The sequence below is a fragment of the Podarcis vaucheri genome, assembly GCF_965113315.1.
Source record: "Podarcis vaucheri genome assembly, chromosome: 3".
In the NCBI taxonomy this organism is placed as follows: domain Eukaryota; kingdom Metazoa; phylum Chordata; class Lepidosauria; order Squamata; family Lacertidae; genus Podarcis; species Podarcis vaucheri.
Window position 1 is genome coordinate 74,385,234 of NC_138761.1, and position 21,554 is coordinate 74,406,787.

The following is a 21,554-nucleotide window of genomic DNA, read 5'->3' on the forward strand; positions in this document are numbered from 1 at the left end:
TACGAAAATCTACGAAAGCAAATATATATATATATATATATATATGGGGATTCTTTTATTTATATATAGCAGCAACAGAGTATTTGAGAGGATGCGTCCTGAATATTAATCCAAGTGTTTGAATTTTAACGATTTATGTCAAGAGACAAAAACAGTGTCTCTAAATTACCTCAGCATTTGGGCTAATAGAGGGGCCATATGTGTTTGTGCAGATTTCTTTGCAGAAGAGGGTTTTAACATATTGGTTCAATGTGCAGGTGTGGTGGGTCACTTATATTTGTCTCCAGTTGGATTAACTCATGCACTGTAAATAATTCAGCTTGACAAGATTTTCCTTTCAGTTTGCCTTATTACTAACCTCTTTTCTTCTCCCACCCTCCTTTTTCTTCTTCTTCTTTTTTTACAACAGCCCCCTCGCTTACATCACCGTGTAGTAGGATTTAAATAGCTATACATGCCATGTTTCTCCTGGAAACAAAACACACGATTGGCCAGTCCGGCAGCCAGCCTCTGCCTACCAACAGGGATAAGCCCGACCTCGCCAGCCAATAGCGGCAGGGCTCGTGCCGCGGCGAGAAGCCAATGAAACGTCTGTCACTAAGGGAGGGAAATACATAGAGGCATGAAAGGTCTGTCATGTGTGTTATAATATTCTCATGCCATGTCAGTGATTTTATTTTCGCTCTGATCTTAATGTACTTTAAATCGTAGATTAAAGAGATAAGTGGTTGATCCTTTGCTCGGGGTTCTAATTCGGTATCCAGAGAACGGAGCTCACTAGGAATGCGATGTGTAGTACTATCAGGTTGTAAAGGGGAGGGGGAAGGTGGAGGAGATTTGCAGGAGTGTGCAGTAATGTAAGTACAGTTTTCTCCCTTGCTTTCTGGTGTGTGTGTGTGTGTGTGTGTGTGTGTGTCCCCCTTTTAAGGATCCTCGGGGCAGTGAAATGTAGCATAAATCTCATGCCGAATGTAGCTCCTCTTGTGCTGTCTCTTCCCTACCCTCCTTATTCCATTTTAATTTTCTTGGAAGGGCTTGGAAAAGCAAAACAAAACCATCTTAAGATGGCTTGTGCGTCCAGCAGACGGCTGAGATTTCATAGTATCACAAAATGAATGTTATGCAAAGAAGAAGAAGCAGCAAAAAAAAAAAAAAGGAAGGTAAATACATTGTTTACATGGATACCTGTGCCTGTGTGTGTTTCTTTGTGTGTTGGGAAAATAAAGTGGAGCCGGGGATTGAGGAAAAGAGGGGTTAGATATACTGTGAATGTCCTATCAAATCTTTGGTTTGTTTTTTTTTTACAAAATAAGTAAAGGGAAAAGGGTACTGGCTTGTTCAGAGATGCTGAAAGACTCGCAGGCTGCTGCTATTGCTGCTTGCAAATCCCTTACAGGGTTTTTATACATAAGAGAAGCTTCAGGAAAAGCCAGTGTGGAGCAGTTTTTTAAAAATCCAGAATAGTAAGCATTGCTTTCTGGGTTCCAGTTTGGCACAGCCAAAATGAATGTACCTGTCCATTTGAGCCAAAGCAGATAAATAAGCCTCTTTTACAAAATTTTCATCCAAACCTAACATAGGTGGACCATTTTAGAGAAAGCAGTAAAGAAGAAACTGGGAAAATGATTTAGAGCTTATAAATGAAAAATGCTTGTATATAGCACTGCAGGCAAACTAGTCAGAGTATGTAACGGCAGAGAGAAGCTTATGTTTACTTCTGTTTTATTGTCTTTTATTGGCTTCTTTTCGTCAATTCTGGGCCTCTTCTCAAAACAAGACAGAATAAATAACTGTTTCCCAAACAGAATGTTAAATATATTTAAAACCTGAACAGTGTAATATGACTAGATAGCCACTAACAGCTGTTTGGTTGCCACACACAACTTTCAGAATTAAGTGAACATGGTAAAGATGTGGTACTTCTGTGGGGCTTTGAGACTGTTGCATTATGTGATAATAGTTGACTGACTGAGTGATGTGGAAGAGGTATGCTTTTCTAGACTGAGAGACAAACCCCTTAAAAAGCAGGGACAGGGCAACAGCAGTTAGGCAATCTAGCTTGCTTCATTTGATGACCAAGACATGTTTCCAGATGTGAAAGAAAGCGGCATTTGCCAGCAAAGGATAATATTACTGTTTAAAAACATTTCTGTTTAATTATCATTTTCCACTTAAATTTTATTTTTCTTGAATTGTTTTTCTAAATTGAACGTTGAATCCAAGATACCCCTAAATATGTTTTTTCCCTAGGATGTTTTAACAAGGAAACAGGTAGTTGGAATCCTTCCTAGTTTCAACTCGGGATAATGACTCTCAGATTACAAATCTGCTTGGTAATGAAGCGGAACAAAACCAATGTGGAACATCAGAAACCCAGAATCTCATAGAACAGCCAGACCGTTCAGAGGTCTGGTTAGAAATAAGATATTTTTCATTATTCTTCCTCCTCCTCCTCCTCTTACTGTGAATGGCAATGGTGGCCCTCTAATCTTTTGATTCCACAGAGGGCTGAATCAAGGTCATAGGGTTATACTTACAGCAGCTCACCATAAACCCAGCTCTGGATAATGCTCTCACTTCCTCATTAATAAATTTTCTAAATAAAACAAACATTAAAACAAATCAACTGATGGCAGTAATGATGTTTCTAGGATTTCTGGGTCAACATAAGTACTAGAAACATTAACACAAAACTTATGGTCCAATGCAGAAACTTGTATGTTTTAGATTTAGGGCTTCATATGGAAATATAAAAAGACAGTCACACTACACTCCTAACCACATTTCTGAAGGGACAAGTTCCAACTTGGGAGTGAGCTGACAGTCTCACATTTTTCTAATCGATGTTGTTGCTTTTTCATACTGAAAGCATTGCAGCCACTGGCAACGTTTACTACCTTGGACAACTGGTCAGAGCTGTGGCCTCTTGCACTTTGCTTGTTAGTCCACTTCTAGATGATCCACATTATATCTATCTTTCACCTGTGCTTATTGCACTCTTATACCAGCGATTTTGGAAAGAGAAGCAGCAGCAGCACAATGAAGTGCGGGGCCGGCCTAATTACTTCCGATACATATTTTATTTGAACAAAGGCACCAGATGGGTAATAATACATTAACATTAAACAACATATAATATAACTGAAGCCAATGCAGTGGATGAATCATAATAAAAACTAAATCCTACCTAGCCTAACTTCTGCCACCAAAAGCCAGCCTAAATAACATTAAAAAGTCTTTAAATGTTTCCTAGTGCTTTTATCACATTTGGTGAGATATCAGTGTAATAAACCTAACTTAACCTAACCTTGCAAGAAATGACTTTCAAGTTCTAACATTGCAGTAGAGAAGACCTCACAACATGTTCTTGATGAGTCTGGGAGATGACAATGTGGAAGAAGTAGTCATGTATTTAGGATCCAATTCAGTAAGTGGAGCAGAGATGGGGAATGCATGGGAAGTCTTAAAGACCCAAACAGGAGGTGGGCTAACACAATGTGTTTAAGGACATACTTGGACAGCTATTTGTAAATAAAATTCTTCACTTCTAGTGTCGATTTCTTGCCTGAGGCAAATCGAGCCATTCTGTCCCATGTCATATAAACCGATCTAAAAAGTACAACTACTTATAATAATTTCTGCCTCAAGCATTTGGGTGCAGATGGTATGTTGGGATTATTTTTTTTAAATAGTGCCACTAGATCATAAACATATTGGGTCAGGTTGTACATATCCCCAATGAATGACAATTCAGCTGCACAGACCTTGAATGGCGGTCAAAATTAAGACGAGTCAAAGACTCTTCCAAATAAACACATTCTGCATTTTCCTGTCCCAACGTTCTGTGGAAAAGCTGTGCTGTCTGGCTGGCTGGCCTTCCATTCTAAGAAACTGTCATTTTTCTATATTTAATCATAGGCATAAGTGAACCACAGGCTATTCCCCCCCCCCTGTTTTCCTGGAGAGAAGTTTTTATATTTAATTTTCTATTATTTTTTGGTAGCATTGGATTAAAGCTCTTGACTTTTTAATTAAAGATCAGAGGCACTGAAGGGCTGTTTCTTTTTTTGAATCGTGTACTTTGCAAGATGAAATATGAAGTGCATGTTCACTTCATTCATCTTTCTCCACTAGTCAACAAATGCAGATTTAAAAATTCCCACAAAAGCAGTAGGACGATTCTCCTCTCTCATGTGCTACAAATAGGCATTAATTATCAACATACACTGAGCCCAAACCACACTTGGTGGCAATCAGTGATGTCACTAGGGCCCTTTCTGCACTGTACATTACTGTGTGGATGTGCAATGCATGCAATGTTGATTCAGATTACTTACCGCACAACGGTATTCTTTCTGATATTATGCCTTTCAGGGAATGAGATTTTTTTTGTCGAACTTAGTTATACCACTTTTTCTGGAACAATGGCCTCTCCTAGGAAATGAGTTAGTGAAGCTTGAATTTTCATTCTTCTTAGTTGTCCTACCCTTTTTTCCATAAAATGTGTAACTACCTTGAATTTTGGCACAAGTAGAGTGTGCATTATAAACATTAAATGAGGCATGATCCCCACATCTGCAAGCAACAGTCAATACTTTCTGTGTTTTCTGTATTGTTATTTATAATTGTGGGGACTGTTGTCTAAATTTGGATATTGGAAGAGAGGATAAGCAAGAAACAGAAATCCAAGGAAATGGAAATGTGGAAACAATTGTAATGCACCATGATATCCAATCAATATGATTCTTGCACAACAAAGGCACATTCTGGTGGCTTCAATTTATTGGACCTGGTATGCTAACTCAGTACTTTGTCATTTTTATACCACCTTTCTGTTCCAAAACAGCTAAAGCATTTTTTAAAAGTAAAACACTAAGAGTATAAAAACAAAATAGGAATAAAACAAGGACAAACAACACCAAAAAATGGATAGAAGTTGTCTTTAGCAATTAAATTGTTGAATTTAAAAGCCTGTCAAAAGAAAACCTCTGTGATATCTGAGAGAGATACAGAGATACAACCAGGAAGTTGATTCCAAAACTGTAGTGCCACCACTGACAAGGCACTGTCTGAACACTTACGCTCAGACACCATATCGAGTGTGTGTTCAGCCTGGAGGAGAGGGGAAAGAACATACAAGTAGAAAATGTGAAAATGACCGACATGGCTATAGTGCCCTTGGAACACCACCACAGCAAATAACAAGCAATATACTGAACACACAGTGTGTGAGGGATTGAAAGAGAAGAGGGAGTAATGCTACCTGAGTGCTCTGCCACCGTTAGCTGTACACCTTGTGGAGGAAGAGAGACTGCACTGACTGTGAGTATACATACTCCTTCCCCTTTGGGGGTTGTTGTGGAACTCTTGCGAGAATGGGGCAGCTTTTTCTGCCCCGTTCATCCATCTGTGAGAATGCAAGGTAAAAATGCTCATGAGTGTTGACTGGTACAGTAGTGGCAACAGTTGGAGTACCTGGTCTTTGACGGCAGAGAGCTTGCATGGCTGCGGGATAAGGGCCTTGCCTGTGTGTGCGCGATCCTGCTCCTAATTGCTGCAAGGTAGGAGCAGTATAGTTCAGACGATACCCATATTCCCATAGGGACTCGGGAGGCATGGGAGCGGGAGTACCCTGTGTGGGTGCTCTGTCCTGGCATCCCTGGGTATTGGAGTGGAGTTGAGTTTGGTGTTGGATATTTGTGTCTGGAATTCTAGAGAAGCGTTAGCAATGTGCTCCAATTCCCAGATGTGTTGCAAGCTCAGGGTGTAAAGTGCTCTTTCTCCATAGTGTCCTGCTACCAGAATTCCCCCTTATGAGCATAAAATGTGTGTGATGGAAAAAAAATATGCACCTGATCTAGGGATGGTGTAAAGTTGCACCATTGACCGGGGTGTGCATAGTCTGGGAGAGTCTAGAATGTAGCATAAACGTGTTCTTCCTCTGTTCCGGCCATGTCGAAACCACAACTCCACTTGGTTTTGGCCATTCCACCAACGTATCTGCACAATTGTGCCAAATGTATCTCCCACGGCAGCAGCATATCTGGTGTTCTGCCAGCATATAGAGCTCCCATCAAATCTTTTATTTCCTCGTCCAGTAAATCTTTAGTATGGGAATGTGCCCTTAAAGACTGGGCATTAGATGGGCATTAGATGGAAAGTGGTACACTTCAAGTGGTAGCCCATATGGATAAATTACATTGTTGTGGCACACAACTGTAACAATGAAAAGCTGCAGAATGGAATAATGTTGCCTCTTCAAATAGATGAGTTTACACCAATGGGAGGCCACTGCAATTCTGCACCAAGACTGATTTTCAGATGGCAAAGCAGGTGACACAGATCAGATGCATGTTACTGACACTGCAAATCAGTCTTGCAGCATGTGAAAATATTAGGGCAGATGAGCACTGTAATTTTTTCTCTTTATTTTCAGAAACGCTTCCAGTAATTTTAGCCAGCTTAAAAAAAACATCCCCCATTCAGACAGATCCCAATCTTACGTCAGTAAAGGTCTCTACCTCTGGTAGGATTTTTTTTTTAAAGATAACGAACATTTGTCGAAGCAAGTATCAGGCTTCTCTTTCATAGTGTAAAGAGCTGAAACAAAAAAGTACCTCATTCATTTTTTTTCTAGTCAAAGACATTTTAATTTAATTATGCTGGACCTTAAATGCCGGGCATAAACATAGGCTAAGAGGAAGAAATAGTTGTGATTATGTAACAGCTAATGGCGCCTTATTAGAACAGTGAGTATACCATGATAAGAGATCCCCTTTCCCCTTTACCCATCTTACAGAATTCTTACAAGACTAATTACTTTTCTTGCAGCTCTTCAGTGAAACTTTGTAATCCATACATTTATTGGCTATAGAAGGACATTTCCTTCTCTGCAATAAGAAAATAAAATTTAGTCTTAGCTAGAGATACAGGCATCCCGACTTCAGGAGTCCCAAGTCCTGATACCAATAATATAGACGTACATATTATGTATTATAATCAAGTCTGTGATTGCATTCCCTCTTAAATGTCTCTGATCAGTCTCTATATCGATTCATAGACCACCAGTTGTCATTTTGGTGATGCAACTAACTTCTTTTCTAGCTATTGTTGGATTTTTAGCTAAATTCTCCATACAGTAGTTTTCTTTTGTAACTGAACAAATGAAACATTAGGCCCTCAATGAATTATATAATACATTTGAGATCTGGACTTTATGGAGAAAACATGCTGTTGTCCCGTCTCCGTCCCCCACTCTCATGATATAAAAGATCCTCCCAGAACTTATTTATGGTGCAATTCACCCTTGCAACATTTTTCATGGGAGAACACATTTGTGCAATTAATAATTCCAATGAACATAGACAGATAAACTGAACATTAAGCTAAGATGTGTTATTTATGGGTTGCTAATTTGGTTACACATTTTACTGTGCTGGACTGCTGGTTAGATGTTTGTCCGATGAATAATGTGATATTTGAAGGCTTTAAAACTCTTGGTCCCGTAATAGGCATTATCATGTCTAGTTGATGACAATCGGATGTTAGCATAGAAGTGCAAATGTTACTACAGGATACTTACACTTTATTTATCTTGAGACACCTGAACTCTCTTACATATACTAACACAGGGGTAGGCAAACTAAGGCCCGGGGGCCGGATGTGGCCCAATTGCCTTCTCAGTCCAACCCGTGGACAGTCCGGGAATCAGCGTGTTTTTACATGAGTAGAATGTGTCCTTTTATTTAAAATGCATCTCTAGGTTATTTGTGGGGCCTGCCTGGTGTTTTTACATGAGTAGAATGTGTGCTTTTATTTAAAATGCATCTCTGGGTTATTTGTGGGGCATAGAAATTTGTGCATTCCCCCCCCAAAAAATATAGTCCGGCCCACCACATGGTCTGAGGGACAGTGAACAGCTGAAAAAGGTTGCTGACCCCTGTACTAACAGATTTATCACCTGTATAGTAACACTTGTTCTTTATATTTCTTTGTAATATAGTTGTATAGTAATATAGTAAAATAGTTGTAAACTATTAACAGAATTCTATACAACTTAAAAAGTTGCCTTGCAAATTCTATGATCCGGCGTTTTCACATTTCATAAAAAAGGAGGAAATTGCCTCTATTCTTTCATTAAAATATGAAAATGACATGAAAAAAATAAACAGCAGTTCGAAAGATTACTTAATATTTCCTTTTAAAATTCTCCATGCAAGACAATCACTCATTGATAAATCATATAACTATGTTCTTGGTCATCACTTTCCAAATTTTATATAGCACCCTTGCCCTTGCCCTTCCCCACCCCCACCCCCCGCTTTTCTGCTTGAATTATCCTTCAGGAGGAAGGCTCTAAAGTTGGCTTTCTAATTATATAACATGGGAATGACATAAGGCCAAATTCTACTTGTGCTCTCCACCCACCCTATATGTCTCCCACGTATCCATTCTCTTTCTACATTAAATAGAAAAGTATTTCATAAAAGCACATTATTGCAGAGCATAATTTTACATTCATTTTTAGGTTCTTTTGTAAGTACTACAGTGGGTTTTTACCCCTTATTTCATCCAGTATTTGAGGGGACGTTTAAAATATCTTGTCCCTTTCCAGAAAATTGTGGACTCTTACTGTATTATGTATTGATTTTGGTTTGGACTATGACAAATGTATTCTATATTTTGTGGAAGTGTTGGCAGTTGTTTTACCAAAGGTTTTACCAAGAAGGCCATTTGCTGTATAGATTAGAAAACAAATAAGAATTATAATGCTCAAGGATGTGGGTTTTCATATTTTTGGCCACTTCTCCTCTAAAGTTAATACTGTACTTTACAAAGTAAAATAATCTTTAAAGTAAATTCTGCTATCCAAAGTGTCAAGATGGTGGGCCAGATCCAAACAAAAATATATGAATTTGGTGGAATTGTTTCAAAATATGTCTGCTGAACGTGTTGTAATTGGGAAATGTTGTTCAAATTATTACTAAAATGTATTGCAGCAACCACGAATTGAGTGGAGGAAAAAACTAACACAAACAGATACTGCTGTACTCCTTTTTTGGACAGTCATTTAACACACAACGTCCAAATCCTGCAGCACACATCATTTACTTACAACCTTGTACAGGTTATAGCATAAAATAAATTTTAAATAATTTGATATAAATAAGGAAGGATATATACATCACACAAAGACGCCAATTGTTCTAGGTACCACGTTTCGAAAAAAGGGTAAACTAGGAAACCCAGAAAGCAGGACATTTTAAAACGGGCCTTTTCAATACACCAATGGCTAAGGCTATTTAAAAACAAAATTAAATAGTCATTCGGCAATCTTAGAACTTTATAAAAGCTGCACTTCTTTTAATTCTCTCTCCCCCCTGCCCAGTAATTCTGAGTCAGATGCCATCAGCAACATTTACTCTTAAGTAAGAGAGTTGAAAATGTTACCGTTAACTCTTTTTCAATGCATCAAGCTTAATGCATCTTTTTTTAAAAAAGAGCAACACAAAACCAAATACAATATCAAAGCATTTATAGCAACTTTTGCTATATGATTTTAATTTTCAGAAATTATCCAGTAGCGTCCATGTTAATACATGTAGCATAGACCAGGTCATTAGCTGCACAGTAAAAATAAAAAGGATTTCTATTTACCTTTTAACTGTTCCAAGATCTATCCAAGTGATTTAGAAAATGTTGATCTGCAAAATATAAGAGTAATAATCTAAAATGTTCTATATCTGGAATTGTAATTTCTATTTCCATTTTCAAGGTGTATGCTGATGAGACTGATTATGTGATACTTGAGTCTTACATAACCAAGACTTGCATTACAAGCGTTTCATCCCACCCTTACCCCAAGATTTAATGAAAAACAAAATAAAGGAATGTAGCTGTTTATCTTTAATAAACCTTGTTGCGATACATTGGACACATATCAGATTTAATGGAAATACAATGCATGACTAAAATTATGGTTATGTAAGTGATAAATAGGCAACAATATAGACAAATAGGTATGCTATAAAGTAATATTGTATCAATTTTTACAACACTCTTTTTTATCAGAATAACAGGTTGTCTGCTATCAATGGTCTGCCTAGATAATGAAACTAAAACATTGCTTTGCTTCTTAAAATGAACATACCACATTTCTTTTTAACCCTTTTGCTTTTCTACCCATCTTGCAGGTAGAAATAATCTCCTAAAGGGTTTAGGTTTTTTATGGATAGAAGAGCAGAATGCATATAAAACAATACTATGCAACTACATTAATATTAGGATTGTGTCATCCTATTATAACAATTTTAAGTTGAATTTATCGTAGTATATATAAAGGGCCTGTTACCCAAAAAAGAGCCTATTTGCGAAGCCTAACATACACCTATAGGTGGCAGTCTGCTTTCACTAAAAAGATGCTGGACTTCTCATTCACAGTGTTCAGAACTTGTGCATGGAAATTATACTGGTGATGTGCATGCATGTACGTGCTTGGAGAGAAGGGGATCAAGGAGGATCTATGCTCATTAAACATACAAGAGAGAAACTTGTGTAGCATTGTAACCCATTTACAGTTTCCAGAAACGAGTGAAGATTAAATGTGACTTCAGAAGGGTTGTTGTGAGTCTTGGTTTAATTTATTCACTGATCGGGACTGAATTAATTAAAAACATTATAGATGGAAATAGCCCAGTAGTTCTGCAAAACAAATTTTCAGCACCAGAAACTAACGCGTCAGTTTAGTTTTTATATTGGAACTACTGGGACTTCCATGATCCAAACCTCATTTCTGTTATCCAAACCTTCTATTATCTGGTTATCAGCATTTCTGACAGTAAACCCCTGAAAGGCCAATACCATACCCAAATTAGTGCTACTGCACAAGCACAGCATTTCATCCATCTTGTCTTAATCTTTCACTTCCTGAAGCAGCAAATCAAAAGACCCTGCCCTTTTTCTTGTCCCAGTTCACAGTGGCCAAGATAAGCTGAGATTTCACATAAGGAAGAAAAGGCAGTCCTGTATCAGGAGGTTGTTCATGTTTGATGTTTTATTATGTTTTCATATTCATTAGAAACTGCCCAGAGTGGCTGGGGCAACCCAGCAAGATGGGCAGGGTATAAATAATAATAAAAGTATTATTATTTGCTATTATTATTATAGTCCTATAATATTCTGACGCCAGTTTGCGGGGAAAGGCTGTGTTTGAATTATTGCCTAAGAATACCTCACAAATGGTGACGATTTTGCCCATTCTCATTTACCATATTTTTCGCTCTATAAGACTCACTTTTCCCCCTCCAAAAATTAAGGGGAAATGTGTGTGCGTCTTATGGAGCGAAAAATATGGTAAATGAGAATGGTCAAAATTGTGGGAGCGCTCCCGCGGCTTTGTGTTGCTTTCGCTGAAGCCTGGAGAGCGAGAGGGGTCGGTGCGTACCAATCCCTCTCGGGTCTCCTGGCTTTGCTTCGCTTTCCCTCTCTGTGCAGCGCCCCTTCAGCCAAGCGGGAGGAGAAATGGAAGGGGCTTCGTTTCTCCTGCCGCTTCGCTGAAGGGGTGCTGCGCAGAGGGAGAGATTTTTTTTTTCTTGTTCTCCCCCTCTAAAACAAGGTGTGTCCTATGGTCGGGTGCATCCCATAGAGCGAAAAATACGGTGATTATACAACCAATGCAAGAAACTATCTTATGCTGAGTTAACGCTCCATCTATCTACGCATTGTCTGCACTGACCAACAGAAGTGCACCAGAGTTTCAGGCAAATGCTCTACCAATGAGCTACAGCTCAATGAGCTACCAAGCTGCGGCCTGGTTTGTGCACTCACCTGACCTGTGCTCCATTTTATGAGCTGGAAGAGCAGTTTCTCTCTTCCATCATGCATATAATGTAATAAGGGAGGCAGGTGCTGCATTCACAGATCTGTACTTTGATGGCATGGTTTTTGCTTTATTAGCCACCCTGTTTTTATAAAGGAAGAGCTATTAAAACTGTTATTTAGACACATGAGTCTTCTGCTTCACGTAGGCCGTGAATAGTATAAGAAAGGCCAGGAAGGGTGCTCCTCTGTGCTGCCTCCTTAACTGGAGTGCTAGTCCAATGGGTGTATAAATGGCAACGTTTGGATAAGTGTGCTAGTGCTGGCACTATCATTATTACTGCTGCTATTTAGCATTTGTTTAGTAGAATCAGTGCACCATTGCACTGTCTGTTAAGAAGACTTTTATCGATAGGACAGAGGGAAACGGAAAGGGCAGGACTTGATAAGCAAAAGTAGAAAGGATAAAATAGTGATGACTGCAGGCAAAAGAATAGCATCATCTCCAGACTATCTGTATTTCAAGGGAGGGATTCAAGTGAACACGAAATCTAGGTTTGCACAGCTAAAGTAGGTGAAAGAGCTCTGTCGCATCAAATTCACTTAAAAAAAACCTGGTTTTTGCAGTTAAGAAAGTGATGGGGAAATGAAACTACAAAGTGTGGGGTGAATGAATGATTAGCAGGAAGATGCACAAGCAAATTGGGATGTATTCAGGATGAATGCTCATTGTCATAGAACCTCCTTGCAAACAAACAGAACAAATTCTCAATAAAGACCAGACAGAATTTATCCTCCATGTAAGCTTTGTGTAAGCAAATGTGGGTGAATGCTCAATAAACAGGATGTTTGGAGGAGCCCTGAGGACAGAGTGTGCTAGTAAAATATCTGTAGAAAAGTTGGGTTTTGCAGACAGATTTGAAGGAGGGAAGAGAGGTGACTTAATAGACAGTGGTGGGAAGATGTTTAGGATTAGTGCATTAATTAAAAACTGGGATATAAACTTAAATATGAAATCAATTATTTTTTAAAAAAAATTGGTTGTAAATTATTTAGTCTCGTTGTTCAACTGACTATGCTTTTACCTTTAAAATGTCAAGGATTCTGTATGATGTAGACTATTTCCGTGTTAATATTCTTAGCACCCTTGAACAACATTAGCTGAACAAATATTGCAATGATGATACCCTGGAGTAGTTCCCTAAGTTCCATTACAGTTGGATAGAAATAAAACCTGTTTAGGACCAACATTTCCTATATATAAGATACAGCTTGAAAATAAGATTCCACCATCCCCAGATCCGAAGGTTTCTGTAGCAAAATGGCACACAGTAAAAATGAGGCTTTTGACAATTGCAGTGTGATAAAGTGGAGCAGGATCCATATGTACTCAGTTTTGCTGGAGTTTATGAGGCTTTCACGGGGAATTCCTTTTGCAGTATAGATGCAATTGATAGAGCCACAAAAATTAGATATGGAGGAGAATTCAATACTCTTGAAATAGTATATGTCTCCTGTTATGGCCACAGAGGCCTTAGAGAAAAATGTAAATCTTAAAAGTCACTTAAAAGTCTGGATAAATCATTCCACTTCTCACTACTTTTCAATCACTTAACTGAAGGCCGAAAGAAAGCAGAATATTTAGACTGCTGCTCCGAGCCAGACAGTTGCTTCGGTACAACTGAACGATGGATAAACCAGATATAAAAGGCAGACCTTTTACATTAAAAGTAAATAGATTGGAAGGTGGACGGTTAACTATATTCTTGCTCATCAGCCTGACTTCTAAAACCTCTGAATACAAACAGAATAATTAAATATTTTAGGATTTTCTTGATTCATAAAGCAGCACTCCTCAATTCTTAGATTAATTTGTACAGTCTATACTATATACAAGTGAGGAGATACCAATTCATAATGTGATGGATGCAATCTAAATGTAATATATGCTGCTTGACACAAGTTTCCATTGCTTCAAAGACATTTTTGTCGGGATTGTTTTATAGAGTGTAAAGGTGCACCATAAAAAATCTGATGCTTTTATTTTATTTTATTCACCTTTGGTTGCAATTTTAAACACGCAGTGCAACTGTATGAATGTTTACTTGGAAGTAGACAACACTATTTTCAGTAAGGCTTACTCCCAGGTAATTGTGGTAAGATTTTTCCCAGTTTCTACGGAACTCAATGGGATATATGTCAGAGTAAATACAGATATAAATATATGTCAGAGTAAATACAGATATATTTGCGGCATAAGTAATAATATACAATAATTAATTAAACACATATTAAAAGATTATGTGCCTGCTCCCAAGGTTACAGTCTAAATAAATCAATACCGGCAAATTCTGAAGTAACAGATTTTGCTGCACTAAATAAAGCTAAATACGATGGAGCAAGTACTGTTTGTAAACCACTGCTGAATTTAACAGTGGTAGTAAATATTAGTAGCGCTGATATACTGTACAGGAGTAAGGCTACAAAGTCCCAAAATGCATGTGTTTGGTTTCATATGGTTTTTGTTTTTTTGTTTTTACATTTTACACCACCTTAGGTTGAATATCTGGAAGATGAATCTTATGTTCTTGAGGAGTTAGACTTCATATTGACGGGATTCAAGAGATGAATTCTGGATATTTGTAATGAAGAGGTGATTAAACGAGTCATCTTTTGCTATGATCACTTTTGCCATGTGCTTCTTTCCCAATTCTTCAGAAACAAACAAACGTTTCGGACAGCTAAAAATTGATTTTGCTCTGCAGAATGCAGCAGCAAAATACGAAGCATCTTCCTCGACAACATACTCCCCCTCCGATATGGCTAAAATAGACATCACTGCACTTCATCGTTATACAGTGCTGGTACGATCGCAGTGCAAGAGTATCCTGAGGTATCCATTGAAAGGTAGTTGATTCAGACTATGATTCTCTGCTTTTGAAATGAAAATGTATTAAAAGTGTTCGGTCAAGCAGTTACTTTGTTTTAATAGTTAATGTAAATAAATATATAGATCAGTTAATACTACGTCTCAAAGCAAATGATGTTTTGCAGTTATTTTTACAAATATACTAGCTTCTCCTAAGTATACAATATAATGTCACTGTTTGGGAAATCAAACTTGTGTGACTCATGAGGTGTTCATAGGCTGTCACCGCTACAAGGGCTACATCTCTGATTGCAACTGGAACAGAAATCCATCTGTTAAAGCTGTGATTAATTCATTGATCAACTGCCCATGCCAACTAATGGATTCATGCTTCACCCTGATTTGAGGATTCCTTTAAAAGTCAGGTATTTTAAGATAGGTACTTATCGCTTTGCATCAGCATCATGATTAGCACCGGAAATGTGGAGCTTTCAAGTGAGTCCCCATATTTAACTGTGTGTTAATAGGATGGACACAATCCAAATATATTTCAAGTACAAGAAAATTCTGATTGCAAGGAAAAACAATGACTAATCTGAGGCAAAAATGCCAGGTGCCATCCAAATCTATTAAATGTAAGTGCAGCTTTTCTATAATTTAAAATGCAATGTGGATTACACTCTTTAGTAATGACAAATTCCAGACAAAATAATGGAAGCAGATAAAATATGCTTACAGATAGGCTAAAATAAATTGAATAGTAATATTAGTTTAATTTATTGCTTTTAAGAATGCTCATAGTAGTTTCAGAAGTGGTGATAGCCATGTATTTTAGCACCTGAGAATGAAGTTTTCATTGAACAACAATTTATTTTAAAAAAATTAAATAAATAAAAAAAATAAATGATCATTCTCTGCAACTCTGGAAGTTTTGGCCAGCAAAACCAGGAAAATAATGCTTAAAAATAACTATTGATCTTATCTTTTTGAAGTGCTTTTAAACATTTTTTCTTACTGAAGTCTGCCCAAGCTGACTCAAACGTCATCAGATAAATATAGAAAAATCGCCTCCTTGCCCGCTAGAAAGTTGAAGCAAGGTCAGGTCTACATACATATCATGTAATTTAAGGTTGCCAGATGTCTCTTACTTAAAGGACTTTCCTTATTCCAGAACAGCACAGCTCCATAAATGCAATGATCATCCCTCCTTACTTTAAAATCTTCCAGCTCCATAGAACTTCACAGAGACTTCAGCTTGGCAGTCTGCTATGCTTTTGAAATTTTGATCTGGCAACCTAATTGCAGCAAAACTTCATCCAGCATGTGCGTATATTTCATTATTTCCCTGCCCTCAACTCCTACAGTGACAGTTTAGATAACTCCACACTTACATAAGCTTTCCCCCCACTACAGCTTCTGGTTGTTCTTGCTATCAGGGTTGTTAAAAAAAACAACACTTACCATGAATTTTTTTATAGCTTTTTCTGTTTTGTTTACAGTAGTAGTTATATTTGCAGCAAAGCATTTGGATCTATTTTGAAGTGTGCTAATTCATACAGTAGCAACCTCTAAATATAATGCTGTAATAAACACTGTTGTGCATTGTTGTTGAATTCAGTCCTTCTCTACATACTTGGCTGCAGCTGTCCTTCTGGCATATTAAGGTTAAAAGAAAAGGTAAAAGGTAAAGGTACCCCTGCTCATACGGGCCAGTCGTGTCCGACTCTAGGGTTGTGTGCTCATCTTGCTCTAGAGGCCGTGAGCCGGCGCCGTCCGAGGACACTTCCAGGTCACGTGGCCAGCGTGACGAAGCTGCAGCTGGTGAGCCAGCACCAGCGCAGCACACGGAAATGCCGTTTACCTTCCCGCTATAAAGCGGTCCCTATTTATCTACTTGCACTTAAGAGTGCTTTTGAACTGCTAGGTGGGCAGGAGCTGGGACCGAACGACGGGAGCTCACCCCGCCGCAGAGATTTGAACCGCCGACCATACGATCGGCAAGTCCTAGGCACTGAGGTTTTACCCACAGCGCCACCCGCGTCCCTTAAAGTTACCGTTAATTAAAACACCCACCAAGATAACTAAGTTATAGTGCAGCAATGGGGAATCTGCAGACCTTCAGAAGTTGATAGACTGCAGTTCCCATAATCCCTGATCGTTGTCCATACCCTTCTAGTGTCCTGATTTTCCAGGGAGAATCCTGGAATTAAGAAAGCCATCCCGGCTTCTGATTTCATCACGAACTGTCCCTATTTCCCCTGCTACTGCTGCTGCTGCTGAGCTTGAAGAAGAGGGTGAGCTGGGGCTTGTCCCGAGCAGAGGTGGTGGTGAGGGAGCACCCCATGGCCTCTCCAGGACTGCTGCCGCTGGCCTCCTCCCTTGGGCAGCTTGTAGCGGCTGCTGGAGAGCGGATGAGGAGGAGAAGAGGCTGTTGCCACTGAGGCCCAGCCCCACTGTCTCCGAGAGGCAGGCAGAGGGCAGGGCCGCCCTTGGTGGGAACAAAGGAGTGGTAGAGCAGAGCGCAAGGAGTCTTGATTTTTTAATTAAAGAATGCTTTGTGCATCTGCATTCAATCCTCTTTTCTAAAATTTATTTCTTGGTGTATGTTTTTCTTTTTGTAACCCTACCAAAGAATAAAATAAAAGCAGGATTAAGGAGTTTTCTCAGGACAGTGGAGGGTGTGTGGGCTGTGTCCCATTGGTAATGGCACTCACCATTCTTCTGATAGGAAATGCTCTGCAGGGAGGGGAACAAAAAAGGGGGGGTTGAGGAGGGTCTGTTGGGGAGGAGTAAGAAATGTCCTTATTTTCATCTGAGGAATGTTGGAGGGTTTGCATTGTCCATGCTGTTGGGAGTCAAACACCTGGAGAGCCACAGATTCTTCACTCCTGTCTTGTGGTGTCAGAAGGGCTGGAATGTAGCTGGAAGGATGGGCAAACTTACTTAGCAAAAGCCTAATTGCCCATGTCTCCAAAGACCTACTTTGGGTGCTCCTATGAATTTGGATACATAGAACAGAGCTTGGGAAATTCATTTTAAAAGGGGTTGTGTTATGATATCCAAAAAGGAACAAATTCCAGATGCAGTTCATCCTTTTATAAAACTGACTAGTTCAGTTCATGTTGTGTTCATCCAAATGATCGTTGGTAATATTTTTCACCATTCACTATATGTTACAAGATGCACTGCTGAAGTATAAAATATACGTAAGAACACTAAGAAAGCATTGAAACATACACACACATACAGAGAGAGAGAGAGGAAGGGATGTGAATTGTTTAAAATCCACTAACGATTAAAAAGTATAAATATGTGTAAAAAAAAAAATCATGCAAAAGAATGGACTTGAAGATGAACTAGAAATTATTAGATCCCTGCGCCCCAAAAAGTCCCATTTGGAATGCAGAACTTCTAATTGTTTTAGATCCCACCCAATATTATTATTATGGTCCGTTATTCTTCAAAACCTTTCCAGAGACTTAACAATGCCTCCATCATAGCTTGTTTTAAACCATACATTTTTCTACGAAGTGCAATAGTTATTGGATGGCAGAGTCAAGATAATTGATGGTAATTGGTTTTTTGTAGGGGGACATCTTCAATGAGCTCATTTTGCTTCGGAATCTTGCAGTTTAGGATAGTTATATTCAGCTGGCATAATAAAGCAAATGGGGATCCTTCAAGAGATTGAAATTTGCATATTAAATAAAGGTATATTGATTTCTCTCTTGGAAATATACCAGGCCAAGACACAATGTTTCATATTTAATATTTCTTCTGGTACTTAATTTTTTAATAGGTTGGTAACATGTAGAGTGTCTTGGCCTTCTTTACTCATCTTTTTTAGCAATATTTTTTTGAGGGAGGGCTTTTCAAATACCCAGTACTAGGTAATGGGTGACTTAAAATTTGCATATATTTAAATGAATAACAAAATGCTAATATACTATAGCCACCTTGAGGAGTGGTAATCTTACTAGTACTACAACAAATGAAGTTGAAAGAAAACTATTTTTATAATGATGACACTTCAATTATACTATTGTTTTAACACTGTCAGTGAGTTTTGCAGAAGCTGTAAAGAGTACTCTGCTCAAACCAAACCAAATCATTTCTTTTTTAAAAAATCTGATCTACAAAAATGTAAAGGTACATCCTAAGATAATTGCATTACATTGCTAATGCAAATCCTATTTAAAATAAAATTTGAGTCAATTAGGTTATATTCATGGATATAAAACCTTTTGATTAAAGAGCTGCTCTTTATTAAACCAGGAACTGCATTTTAAAATATATTAAACTATATATTTTAAATCCAAGTATTTGTAAAAACTGCAGGCAGCAGGCTCATCCCTGTTTTTTTCCACACAGGTATCTATTGTGTGGCACATACATAAATACATACATACATAATCTGCAAATAACTGATATATGATGCTCTATTTTAAAACTCATTTTATTCCCCTTCAATTTTATGCAAATTTGATTGATTACTTAATTTAACCTTATATGGTTGATATGAGTTAAGGTTTCATTAATGGTGTGACAATTATAAAAATTAAGAGCAAGTTCTTAAAGCATTTTTTCAGCAAATAACAAAGCACACCAGGATCATTTTCTCCTTATAATTGTCCCATGAATTGCAGATAGGTGAGGATCCTGCCCTGCCCCCCCCATCACCGCCCGCACCTTGGGATACCTGATAGCACAAGATTTCGTTTTGTTTTTCATGTCATAGATTAACAAACACTTACCAATCTGTGATTGTAAAAGGAAGCAACTAAAAATAGGAACGAAGTCTACCAAAGAGTGTGGTAAATATATAAAGTTATGACCTAGTGATTGATAAATTATAGCAATTTCGAATCAATATGAAATTCCCATGTTCAGTCGTATTCATTCTGTCATACTGGCATCAGTTTAAATGTATGTGATGGGGGGGGGAATGACAGAGAATTCAGTTACATAATCCATTAACCAAGATGGTTCAGCAGAATCAATGTCACATTAGGTGCTTCATGGCAGCCAGTTGCTGGAAAACAAACAACAGAAGCCACATTTTGCAGAATGTTTTTGCACAGCACTCCACCTTTGCTTCCCCAGGGTCCCTGAAAAAGAGTGCCGCTTTGGGGTCTATGCTGAAGATTGCATGGTGACTGGAAACAGTGCAGAATGCATCAACCTGACTCCTAAATGTATGGCATGCTACAAGAGTTATTGGGCTTCTTCACACTGGCATCCAGGCTTCATGCAAAGTGCTGCTTTGATCTGTTTGAAAATAATTCGTTATGTTGTATAGAAGTGCCATATTCTTCATACTCTTCACAGGCGGAGAGAGATCTGTCAGGAAACAGTGGACCGACGTAAAGGCATTCCTTACCATAGGTAAAATATTGTTCAGGTGAAATATTGTTTGTGTAGATTCTTTGTTCATTATATACAGTGGTGCCCCGCAAGACGAAATTAATTCGTTCCGCAATTTTTGCTGTCTAGCGAATTTTTCTTCTTGCGAAGCACGGTTTAAACGGTTTAACAAAGTCGCAAGACGTTTTCGTCTTGCGAAGCAAGCCCATAGGGGAATTCGTCTTGCGAGGCAAATCGCGAATGAAAAAACCTTTCGTCTAGCGAGTTTTTTGTCTTGCGAGGCATTCGTCTTGCGGGGCACCACTGTACATCAATTTTATTCTAGCACTCTGCACGTAGCATGCTTGCTTGCTTGCTTATTTATTTACGAGACATTGTTTCACACAAAGTATTGGGTGAAACATACAAAGTATTAACTCTGGGGTTAGGGTTGTTTTTAAGTTAGGGCTAGTAGTCATTTTTAAATAATATTTTTTTCTGTAAGAAAAATAATGGTTATTCAGGTGAGGGCCTTGGCAAGCCACCATGCCTTCTGTTCCTTGTCAATAATATTACTTGGTACATATCTCAGTATCTTAATGCATAAGATATAGAGTTATATTTTTCTCCCCTTCTCTGCCAGAAATCAATCAAAATACAGCCCCTTCAAAGATTTCAGCCAAAACAGAAATATCCATAATAAGCAGATTCTATCACAGCCTGGATGGGGCACGGGTGGCAGTGGGTAAAAGCCTCAGCACCTAGGGCTTGCCGATCGAAAGGTTGGTGGTTCGAATCCCCGCGGCGGGGTGCGCTCCCGTTGTTCGGTCCCAGCACCTGCCAACCTAGCAGTTCGAAAGCACTCCCGGGTGCAAGTAGATAAATAAGGACCGCTTACTAGCGGGAAGGTAAACGGCGTTTCCGTGTGCGGCTCTGGCTCGCCAGAGCAGCGATCTCACACTGGCCACGTGACCCGGAAGTGTCTCCGGACAGCGCTGGCCCCCGGCCTCTTGAGTGAGATGGGCGCACAACCCTAGAGTCTGTCAAGACTGGCCCGTACGGGCAGGGGTACCTTTACCTTTACCTTTTTATCATGGCCTGGCTCTTAGACTCTTACATTTGTGGTTAGCAATGTATTATTATTGTTGTTCTATGATTTTCTAGTGTTTAAAAGTGCGCTACTTGCTGGTTAAAAACAAAACAGAGGAGAAAATAAGGGAAGTGAGGAATAAGGGATTTTTGCATACAATAATGTTTATGAATAAAAATGGAAATATAAGTAGAAAAACAAAATGTGAACTATTTTATTTCACAAGAGTCCTCCCATCCAATATTTCTTTTGGTGAACACTTAGAAGCCAGTGGTGAACTTCACCATTCCCTGTCATGGATGTAACTATACACAAAACTGAAAGGTTTCCCTCGTCCTGTTAATGCTACAGTGAGCAAAAGCTTAGAAAACAGAGAAGCACAGATTTGGCTGAGGAGATAGAGGCTGAATTGTTATTTTTATCATAATGTTATTT

The 21,554-nt window shown here is 38.6% G+C and overlaps 1 protein-coding gene and 1 long non-coding RNA gene across 3 annotated transcripts in view; one reads left to right on the plus strand and one right to left on the minus strand.

Moving 5' to 3' along the window:
- Positions 1-21,554, minus strand: part of LOC309528991 (uncharacterized protein) — a 56,269-nt gene that overhangs the window by 18,043 nt on the left and 16,672 nt on the right. The window contains exons 2-5 of the mRNA XM_082216706.1: positions 9,658-9,704; positions 6,821-6,890; positions 5,264-5,407; positions 2,538-2,596 (exon numbers count right to left, since the gene is read on the minus strand). Coding sequence (XP_082072832.1) covers positions 2,538-2,596; positions 5,264-5,407; positions 6,821-6,861 — 244 coding nt within the window. The 5' untranslated portion in view covers positions 6,862-6,890; positions 9,658-9,704. The remainder of the gene's footprint in view (positions 1-2,537; positions 2,597-5,263; positions 5,408-6,820; positions 6,891-9,657; positions 9,705-21,554) is intronic.
- LOC309528995 lies at positions 562-20,753 on the plus strand. Of its 2 annotated transcripts, none has more exons than XR_014218008.1 (5): positions 562-629; positions 14,375-14,470; positions 14,583-14,724; positions 20,015-20,071; positions 20,673-20,753. It is a non-coding gene; the product is annotated as an uncharacterized lncRNA (long non-coding RNA). The 2 variants fall into 2 exon arrangements; XR_014218009.1 differs by lacking the exon at positions 562-629 and adding an exon at positions 636-857.